The sequence below is a fragment of the Gracilinanus agilis genome, chromosome 4 (genome assembly GCF_016433145.1).
Source record: "Gracilinanus agilis isolate LMUSP501 chromosome 4, AgileGrace, whole genome shotgun sequence".
NCBI lineage: Eukaryota > Metazoa > Chordata > Mammalia > Didelphimorphia > Didelphidae > Gracilinanus > Gracilinanus agilis.
In genome coordinates, this window is record NC_058133.1 from 97,306,989 (window position 1) to 97,318,742 (window position 11,754).

The 11,754-nt window shown below is 33.4% G+C and overlaps 1 protein-coding gene across 1 annotated transcript in view; it reads left to right on the forward strand.

The window, feature by feature from the left end:
• LOC123245940 (complement factor H-like) overlaps positions 1–11,754 on the forward strand; it is a 115,292-nt gene that overhangs the window by 80,338 nt on the left and 23,200 nt on the right. Inside the window, exons 13-14 of the mRNA XM_044674909.1 lie at positions 3,163–3,339; positions 10,661–10,843. Coding sequence (XP_044530844.1) covers positions 3,163–3,339; positions 10,661–10,843 — 360 coding nt within the window. The remainder of the gene's footprint in view (positions 1–3,162; positions 3,340–10,660; positions 10,844–11,754) is intronic.

An 11,754-nucleotide genomic window follows, 5' to 3' on the forward strand; every position in this document is an offset into this window, starting at 1 on the left:
GAGAGAGAGAGAGAGAGAGAGAGAGAGAGAGAGAGAGAGAGAGAGAGAGAGAGAGAGAGGGCAAAGATTGGAAAATTAGGAAATCCCCTCAGTTGTGAATTGGTGAATAAACCAAGGAGAATGAGAAAGAATTGGTTTCACAAAATCAAAGTAAGAAAGGATTGTCTAAAAAGAAATGGTGCTTAACAGTCATATATATGCACCAGATAGGTTAAGACCTGGGGATTAGAAAATATAACTTATTTGGCAAAATAATTTGATATGTATTTACTAAGATGTAATTGATTAAGTAACTATGGTGAGAAGAGTGCAGATTCAGTGATGAAATTGACAACCAAATGGAAAATCGTTGAGTAATAAATGACAGGAAAGAAAATTAAACCAAATACATACATACATACATACACACACATTTATGTGTATGTATGTGTGTATATATATTTTTATAACCAAATTTTCATTGTTTTCCTACCATTAAAAAGTGGTGCCATGTTCCTTTTTGTATAATTAATTTCAGTGATTTTCCTTCTGTAAATTTTAATTGTTTTCCAAAATAGTTGCATGAATTTTAAATGCCACCAATAGAGTTGAAGTTTCTCCAGAATGAATTCATATTATTTATTTTTTTCTAATTTGTTGAATATGAATTGAATCCTCAAATTTTATTTAATTAGGTTTGTTTTTTGCAGTATGCTTTGATTTGGTTTTCCATTGTTAGCAATTCTTTTTCAAAATTATTTATTTCATTTGGCCATTTATCCATTGGGCAATGTCTCTTGGTCATGTGGAAGAAAAATGCCGCTGAATACTAATGTTTTAACTACATTTTTTTTATGAACATCTTTTATTGAAGCACAAACTTCTTGCTTTAGGAGAGGTTTTGCAAAACAGTTTCTTGTGCCAATAAGAAAAAAAAGTCCTTTCCAATTAAAGGCTTTTTTTATTTACATTTGACTTTCATAGTAATTGTGAAAAAAAGATGCAGAAACTCTCCTCTTAGATGAGAAAAATAAAACTGAATAGTGAAATCTTCCTTGAATTGCATACCTTAATAACAAGATACGTTAATATATTTGAGATTTTAGAAATAATATCTAGACAGTAGGATGAATGTTCTTTAATTTATCAATATTTAAAGCAATGTGAACAGCATATTCTTGCTATGTTCACCAAACTAGCAGGGGGAGAATCCTTAATTTTCTGGGAAGATAGAGTTTCTCCAAATGTAAGCTTTCATTGGGTTTATTGTCTGCAATTATTTTAAAATTGTGAATTTTTGTACTTTGAGGAAAACTGAGGACAATGGAAAAAATAAACATGCTGTTATGACATTATTTTTAGTTTTTCTAACATATTAAATATCTATAGTAATATTAGCTTCAAAAATATTCTAAATTTCCAAGAATTCCGAACACATTTCTCGTATAGAAGTCTTTATAAGTATAATGAATTAAATTTTATGGTTGGACTGAATGTCTGAGAATTCTAAGATAATACTGTAGTCACTGATTTTATAATCAAAACAGCCAAAGGCAAAAATGACTTTTAGCGGTTTTTATTTACAAAAAAAGATGAAGAGAGTAAAAGTAGAAAAATTAAAAGAGGATAGAGGAGATGTCTATCCTATCACACTAAATATTTGCTCTAGTGCCCGTTCAATTCTGGCAGGTTTCGTTAACCCCAACTGGATGCACACAGTGGAAAATTACACAAGGATTGCACTGATGTCGTCTCCTCCAAAAAGGGAAGGCTTCTTCAGAACTATCTCCAGAAACCAGGAAAAGAGGGTCATCTTCTCACTCATCCTGGTCTAAGTTCCTAAGGACAAGATGCAGGAGCAGTCTTACCAGAAGCAGACCAATCTAAGTCATAGTTCCAAGCTGCAGTCTCAGTCCAAGATCCTCCAACCCTAAAATTCAGGATGAAAAATTCTTGCACAGGAAGTTCATCATCTTTTATAGTCCTTTCTTTATATCACTTCCTATCCCTACCTCTACATTACAGGGACCAATTGCAGTCTTTAAACTTGATTAGCACTCCCCAGAGGGTGGTCAGTTGCTTCTGGAGTTGTCACCCATTTTAGTAAGTGACTTGTAGACCTTCCCTACTTAGTGTTAAGTAGGGGAGTCAAGCTTTTGGTTAATTAAATTTAAAAATATTCAAGGGGAGAGTCAATCCCATCTTCACACTAGTGATATTTGAATAGGTCTAAATGGCGATTAGTACATTCTTGCCAATACTCTAAGAATAATGCTAAATAGCTTTAATATGCAAAAATGGCCCTATGAAATCCAAAATTCTAACCCCTCCCTATGTTTTCTTCCTCTCTTCTACTCTGCTTCACAAACTGCATTTTACAATATTGTCTGTACCTTTCTATTACTTTAATTAAGGGTAAGTGAAATGTCCATGCCTTGGAAAAGAGTCTAAAAGGTTAAATGATTAATTAAAATCATCTAGATTATTAGTGATACATATTCTTCTAGATTACTGATAACTAAGACTCCCTATTCACTTTCCTTTACATTAAAAATTCTGAATATAAAAAATTATTGGGATTTCCTTTTTATTGGTTCCAATTGAATCAGACATTTTGGGTAATTATAAGTGTTTGGTAAGTACTTTTTCTTTAATTATTTGAAAATTTATTTAAATGTTAATAGCATTTATATGGAACTATATAGAAAATGTCACAAATTCATTGTTTGTGGAAAATAGAATAGAACTTTCTCTTCATAAAACTAGGAAAAAGAAGATGAGGAGATATAAGTTTGATAAGAATCATTTAAAATCTCTAAATTCAAAGTCAGAATTCTTTTGACAATGATGTAAACTTTTCCATAAAAGATCTCTCCTTTTTCTTTAATACTTTAGTGGACACATAACCAATTATTCCTTGATTTCTCACATTCTATATGATCCTTATCTATATCTATCCATAAGTCTTCTATAAAGAATTCATTGATTATACAGATGCTATATTCCAGGGTGTTTTTTTTGTTTTATCTTTTCATTGTAAGGCAACTCCAGAATTTTTTATTTGCTTCCAAAATTCTCTTCATTAATTTCTAAAATAATGGGAACTTCATTCTCTCTCCAAAGAAATCTATGTCTAATAAAAAGTTTTATAATTGATTAAAATACTTTTTGAATTCTTTTTAGATCTCTCTTGTGGATATGCACCTTATATTGAAAATGCTATAATTATGACCAAGCTAAAGAAACGATATGAACCTGGTGATGTAGTGAGTTATAGGTGTACTGGATCTCTTAAACTGTATGGGAAATCAGATGTAATTTGTATTAACAAGACCTGGACAGACCTTCCTGAATGCAAAGGTATAGCAATATATATTATCTTAAAACAAATGAACAAAAGTATTAGGAGGATAACAAGACATATTATTTGTAATGACATTTTCAAAGGACTTCCTTGAAATATTGGTATAAAAGCATAACAATTATCAAAATTGGGTTCTTTGGGAGAATGAATCCATCATCCTGTCATATTTAACTAAATAACCTTCAACAGATAAGTACTGAGTGATTATTTGGTATAAGAACACAAAGAATAAGTTTATCACTATTTTCAGGGAGCTTAGTAATATGATAGCAAGAAAGGACCGCAGAGGCATTTACAATGTGCCCTGACCTAGGCTAAGCTCTGGGAATACAAACCTAGTAAAAAAGATAAACAATCTCTGCATTCAAAGAGGCCCCATTCTAATATGGGAAGAAAATATATAAAAGGAAGAGAGAAAGAGGAGGTTGAGATAAATGGGTGAAGAGACCAAAGGGTATGATGAAAAAAAAAAAAACAAGAGAAACAGGAAGGGAGATTCAAGTGGAGTGGAGTAAATATGACTGGTCTGGGTTTACTTTAAAATGGAAGTTCTGAAAGGAACTGAATAATCAGAGAAAATGAGGTCAGAATAATCTTCAAAGTAAGAAGGCAGTAGGGAAGAGTAAAAGTCCAGGTTGAGAAGTCTACAGTGGTGTAGTGGACTTTTATTCAAATCAAAAATTTACCATTAACTTTGTTTCCTTGGAACTCACTTTACCTCTATGATCCTCAATTTCCTCATCACTATAAAATGAAGCCAGATTACCTCTAATGTATTTTTCAAATCAAATGATCTAGACCAGTGATGGGCAAACTATGGGCTGGATCTGGCCATGGAGAATAGTTTGCCCATCACTGATCTAGACATCTATAATTATAATAAAAGTTGGCCCAATTTAAAGTTCCAGAAGGCTATCTTTTGAATAAGAAAATTAATTTATTGCTTAGGCTAACTTTAAACAATAAATCAGTTAGTTAGTTATGATGATAATCAAAGATCTCAAAGTCCCCTCATGCCAATATGTAAAAAATAAACTGTATGGAACTTATTATTCAATCTTCCCTTGGATACTCCAAGACATCTCTAATCAGTGAATGGCCAAAATAAAGAAAGAAAACTATAGGCCAATTTCTATAATGAACATTGATGTAAAATTTTTGAATAATACACTAGCAAGAAGGTTAAAGCAATATATCACAAATATCATAGACTACTGTAAGATTTACCCTGGAATGAAGGGCTGGTTCAGCATTAGGGAAAAATATCAGCTTAATTGACCATAACAAAAACAAACCCAACAAAAAATAATATGATATTTTCAATAGATGCAGAAAAACCTTTTGACAATATAACACCCATTCTTCTTAAAAACACTAGTAAGAACAGGAATAAATGGAGCTTTCCTTCAAATAATAATTAAGATCCATCTGAAACCACCATCAAGTATTATTTATAATAAAAATAAGCTAGAAGACATCCCAGTAGGATCAGGGTTGAAGCAATGATATCCATTATCACCACTATTATTCAATATTTTACATGAAATGCTAAATATCCCAGTTACAGAAAAAAAATTTGAAGTAGAATAGGCAGCGAGAAAGAAAACTCTCACTCTTTTTAGACAATATGATGGTATACTTCAAGAATCCAAGGGAATCAAATAAAAATCTAGTTGAAATAATTATCAACTTCAACATAGACATAGGACATAAAATAAATCAATCTAAATCACCAGCATGTTAATCTGTTACCAACGGTGTTCATCAGGAAGAGATAGAAAGAGAAATTATATTTAAAATAATTGCAGACAATATAAAATACTTGGTAGTGTATCTGCCAAGACAAACCCTAGAACAATATATCAATGTAATTACAAAAAAAAAACTTTTCACACAAATAAAGTCAGATCTACATATTCCAAATAATACAAAAATCCATAATAATACAAAAAGAGAAATATTAAATGTCCATGATTAGACTGAGGCAAGAAAACAAACTTGACAATTCTACCTAAACTAATATATTTATCCAGTACCATTCCAATGTACCAAGAAATTGTTTAATACATAGAGCAAAATAATATCAAAATTCATTTGGAAGAACAAACACTTTAGAAAATCAGGAGTATCAATGAAAAATAAATGTCAGGGGGCACCTAGGTAGTACAGTGGATAGAGCACCAGGCTTGAAGTTATGAGGACCTGGGTTTAAATTTGGTCTCAGACATTTCCTAGTTATGTTAGACCCTAGGCAAGTCACAAAACCCCATTTCCCTACCCCTTGAGCTTCTGTCCTAAAATTGATTCTAAGAGAGAAGGTAAGGGATCAAAAAATAACTATGAAGGAAGGTAGCCTAACCTATCAAATCTGAAACTGTATCAATTAATTGGTAATCATTAAACCAATCTGATATTGTCTCATGATGGAGTGGTAGACAAGTTGAATAGATTAGATACACAATAAAGGGTAGTGAGAGTAGTAAACTAATATTCAAGTATTAAATAAATCCAAAGATCCAAGCTTTTGGGACAAGAATCCATTATTTGACCAAAAATTTCTGGGAAAACAGGAAAGCAATTTCTAGAAACTAAGTATAGCATAACATCTTGCACTGAGTACCAATGTAAGTTCAAAATGGGTACAAGAATTAGACATAAAGTATGATTACCATAAGCAGATTAAGGAGCATGAAAAAATTTACCAGTCATATCTATTGATAAAGGAAGAATTTATGACAAATAAGGAACAGAGAATTATGAGATGAGAAATGGATAATTTTGATTACATTACATTCAAAGGTTTTTGAAGAAATAAAACCAAAGCAGTCAAAATTAGAAAGAAAGTAGGAAACTATGGTAAATTAACATCAGTTTTCTCTAATTAAAGGCCTCATTTCTCAGGAAACTGAGTCAACTTTGTAAGAATATGAGTCATTCTTCAATTCATAAATGGTTAAAGGATATGAATAAGCAGTTTTTAGAAGAAAAATCAGTCATTCAAAGTTATATAAAACATTCTCTAAATCACTCATGAGAGAAATGCAAATAATAACTACAAAGAGTTATTACCTCACACTTATCATATTGGTTGATATGACAAAAAATGAAAATAAGGAGGTGGAGCCAAGATGGTAGTTTAGAATTAGCAAAAGTCAATTCCTCTGTGAAAACTGTACCACACCAATCAAAAACAAAGCACTTTGAGGGGGACAGAAAACCAAAAACAACTACAGACAGAGCTGGGAGACCCTCCTGCTCATTTCAACTTAAAAGGTACACATAGAAGGTTGAAATCTTGGTTTAAAGGAAAAGAAAGAAGGAAAGTCCCAGGACCCCTCCCCCATCGACTTTGTTGAGACTTGGGTTTTGGTGGCATGTCCAGGCAAGAGCTCCAGCCCAGACAGAGTGCCTCCTTATCACAGGGACTGGAGGCTCAGGGCTCTCAACCACAGGGAGGCATCTTGAGGAGAGATCAAGAGAGGAGGGAAGCCTGGTCACAACTTTCAGCCATCACACCTCCATCTTGGGCCTCTGCCTCTGGAAGTTTTGGCCTCAGGGCCCATCCAGCTCTTCAGATCAGCTCAAATGACTTAATCTAGTCTATCAATAGTGCAGATAAGAAGCCTTCAGAGGGCAGAAAAACTCATTCTCCTACTGCCTCATCCACCCCTCATCCACCTACTGCCCTGAGACCTGCAGTAAGTATCCAGCTGACTGGATCCTAGGGCAAAGGCTGCAACCACAACAGGGTACCTTGGTACCACCACGGGAAGCTAAGGGCTTGTAGTATATTGTTGTGATGGAATACAATTATGCTATTTCATCCTTGATAATTCTAGAGGACTTATAATGAAAAAATATTTTTGTATTCCAAAAAAAGAAATGATGGATTCTGAATGCAGATTGAGGAATCCTTTTTTGTTTTACTTTCTTTGTTTTGATGGGGAATTTTTCAGATGTTTTCTTTTGCATCATGGCTAATATGGAAATATGTTTTGTCTATCTTCCTGTGTATAATCTATTAAATTGCTTGATTTCTCAACAAGAAAAAGAAGAATGTGGGTAGGGAATTTGAAACTCAAAAGTATAAAAGCATTGTAAAAGTTTTTCACATATAACTGAGAAATATTTTAAAGGAATACATAAAATTACATAGGGAGGGAAAGAACAGCAAGGAAAGATTACATGGGGGAAAAGTATAAAAAGATTGTGCAACTGTTTTTTGGGGATTGACTTTTCCTATAGTTGGTGCAACTCCCTGCACTGGGACATGCTAAAAACTACCCAAGATGTTGAACACAGAGAAGATGAAAGAGTTTGACAATGATTAATCTATAAAAGAAATTCATCAACAGCTTCTGATTTTTTTTCACATTCTCTAGAAAAATACCAGCCAGTGGTCAGTGGACCTTGGTAGCAAAAGAAGCAATGTAAAAATATCTTCACCTCCTCTTCCACCTACTTTAGACAGTGTAATGAGAGTCATATTGCTATTGAGTTAATAGTTGACAGAGTTGCTGAGTGGAGTTTCTTGTTAGATACAGATCAGAGGTGTATTTATTATCTTATTAGCTCTTGTAAAGGTTAAATTTAGTGGTTTGACTTAAATTATATGAAATAATATGGTTGCCAAAGTTATATCTCAAGTCAGAAGTTTATTTACCAAAATAGAGGGGAAATAATAAAGTAGTGGAATGTGAGAGAGATTAGAGAAAATGCCTATATTAGTCTTCATCCAGGAGAGCTGGTAGTGAGTAACTATGAGAGGCTTCCTCCAAAATGGAAGCTAGTCTCCTAGGGAACTAGGAAAGGAGTCAGCCATTTTCATTCACCCAACGAAGTAGTGCAGGAGTCAGAATCTAAGTTCAAGCCACAATCCAAGTCACAGTCTCCAGGGAAGTTCCCTCAAAGACTCCCTCCAGGAGACTCAACTAATGAGACTCACTCAGCCCAAGGATTTTGTGGCTTTTATGGTGGTTTCCTGTTCCTACCTCTTTTCACAGGGGCCAAATACAGTTTCTAAATTGTCCACCCCTGCCTGGGGGAAGGGGAGGGAGCAGTGTCTGTGGGACTGACTTGTCATCCTTCTATGATTCACACCTATCTGGGTTATTACCCAGTTTAACATGTGGGTTTCAGACATCCCCTCTCGAGATCTATCTATCAGCTCCAGATAATCTGATAAGGACAGTTTAGTTGATAAGGAAATAATGGATATGAAGATCTTTTTGTCAACTCATGCTGCTGCTCTGGCTCCAGGAGCATGTAGTTTATTATATATAGTTCAAGACTCATTTCCCACAAAAGAACCCCCCTCCCCGAAACTTTGCAGATGCAAAGAAGTTACAAATTATGTCATATCAAAACACAAAATATTGACTTCAGAATAGAACAAGGCCAAGGCTGAATTTTGACTAGGTTCTTATCAGAAAGCCAAGTTAGGGAATATTTTTCTCAGGATTAAATTGCCCCTGTTAAGGTTTTGGCCTTGGCTATAACAGGCAGCTGCAGCTTTACTCTGATGAGTGAAAAAAGGCTGTTAACTCATTAAATGCTGGTGTACTAAGAACTTAAAGTTTTCCTAGAAGCTATAATGTTTTTCAATAAGAAAAGGTGTGGATCATAAAAGGGATCAAAAGAGGAGTCTCAGATTTTCATCTATTTAAGACTCTGTTTCTCTTATTGGCCTCCCACAATCCCCCTACTTAAGGTTAAGTAGGAATGTCTTCCTTTTGGAGGTGTCAACTCTTAAGATTAAGTATGGGTGTATTTGCTTTTGTTGATTAATTCAAAAGTAGACAAAGAAAAAATAATCCTGTCCTCATAATCTAGTGAGGTACCAAGTAGGGGTATTTAAGTTATTGTTAACCAAAGTTTTAACTCCAACTAGGCAAAGAGAATAAAGGATTCCCTTTTCACAAGTGTGAACTCAGAATAGAAGAAGAGAAACAAGAACTTCCTTTCACCCTCTATCATGCTACCATTATCTGTACTGCTTTTACTTAAACCAATTATTGCTTCCTTCATCAGGCATAAAGGCCAGAAAGAGCCAGGTACTGATTTTATTTTTTTTAAAGGAGAAAAAATATGTGAACTAGTGTTTAGGACTTAGCTGTATATATCTCTTTCCTTCTAGTATTATTACTGAAGAGAGAAGGTAGAGGGTTTGCAACCTAGGGTAAGAGAGAATAAACCCTGTATTAGGAGCTACACCAGATTTTGATTATTTATCTCAATCACCTGACTCCATTTTTAAATTCCTAGATTTATTAGTTGAGACAATCAATCACCTGTCATAGTGAATAGAGAGCTGATCTTAGAATCAAAATGACCTGAAATGTGATCAATAATAAGCCATGACATCTGGCTTTGAGTCTGCCTACATCATTAATAAACTTTCTGTTCTATGTTAAAACATCATCATTCCTATTTATTCTCATCTATTCAAGTTTTCTGATTACTTTTATAGAAAATAATGATTGCCTCAGTGACTTAAATTATTAAATAAGGAGATCTATTCTCTTGCCATGAAATTAGACTTTATTTTTACTTTCATTCACTCCTTTTTGATAAATAGTCCTTAAGGAAATAATAAGTCATATTTTATTCAGATTCTATCATTTTAACTGGTTACATGATACCCATCTTATCCTGAATTTGCCATTATATATTTTTGAATATTAAAAATATGTTTTAAAAACAGAACTTCTGAGCACAATTACATTGTGATGTCCATATTTTCCCAAAAATGAATGAAATTTGTACATTCTCTGAAAATACATTAGCTCAGAAATCTGTAAGACTTCTAAAAGTGTGCTCAAATAATACGCTAACATTAAAAATTATAAGGAATAGCATTCTTACAACCACTAATTCCCTCCAGCTTTCTGCTCCTATTTAGTCCTCATTACAAAGCATAATTCTTATACCCTTGGCATTTTTCCTCTGACTACTGGACCTATTTATTCTTTTATCCAACATCTTATGTAGTGAACTTCATAGCATGTGATAGATATTAAATTAATACTTATTGACTCCATAAACCCTCAATAAAAAATTGAGTGAAAGAGCTTAGTGAAATCAAGATAGTGAGCAATATAAAAGTAGAGGGCACATAATCTCCATATGGGTAGATAGTTAGCCATGTAGACAAATCACATTCATGTTAGTTAGAATTTTAAAGATGTGTTGGAGGGTTCAGTAGCATGAGAAACTGAAGGATGTGGAGTTGTTATCAAATTCATAATTAATATTTTAATTCAATCTCCAAACTTATATATGTTCCTTAACAAATAAAATTCTTTCTTCCATTCTCAGAGGAAGTGGGAAAATGTGGACCACCTCCACCTATTAATAATGGAGACATCACAACTTTCCCATTATCTGAATATGTGCCAGAATCAAGAGTGGAATATAGATGTCAAAAATTTTTTGTGCTACAGGGTTCCCGATTTGTAACATGCAAAAATGGAATATGGACAGATCCACCAACATGCCTTGGTATGTACTAAATAGACTCTTAGTTCATTAGGAAAATGTCATTACTGAATGAAATGATCAGCTGACACAATTAAAATGTCATGAGATAGTATAATAGGTGATTAAATCCCAATAAACAAAACTGACTCCACTAATAATTCTCAAAGGAATGCTTAATAGTTTTTCATGCTTCGTTTTATAATAAACTTTTCTCCAAGATTTAATGTCTTGTCATCCCCCCATCTAAGAGTTGTTATTATTCTATGACTAAATCTATATCTCAGTCTCATTCTGATTTGATCATGCCCTGGTTGCTGGGAGCAGTAACTGAACAGAAAAAAAATGATGCATTTCTTTCCCTCAGCATTAAAGAGTACTTTATTTTCTATAGTAGGAAAAAAAAGAGCAACTTATACCATTTTCTATGTGTTTCAATTTTTACATTACACAATGTGTAAGATACTTGGGACAATTTTAACTTGTTTTGCTAGGTACTTTTCAATATGCAAAATTAACTGATTCATAGGCCCTAAAGTGAAGAACTTTAAAATTTTCTTATTTTGAGAATTTCCCTCCCATTTGATTAAGTTGACAGAATGGTGAACACATTCATTGATCCTGTATTCAGATACAACTAGACTCCAAACAGACTCTTGATGAAAATTTTTCCAGGTAAAAAATATTTCCAGATAAAACTTATCCATTCTCTCCCAAGCTCCAGAAAATTAACAAGGCCTGAGTTGTGTTAACAGTAGACACAGTTGCATAATATGAGAAGATATTTCTGGATTGAGATCAGCTTCATTGTAGAGAGTGCCCACAAGTCCATTAGATAATTAGAAACAGCATGGATATTTCTTTTTTTTTTTTAAACATTTATTAATATTCATTTTTAACATGGTTACATGATTCATGCTCCTACTTTCCCCTTC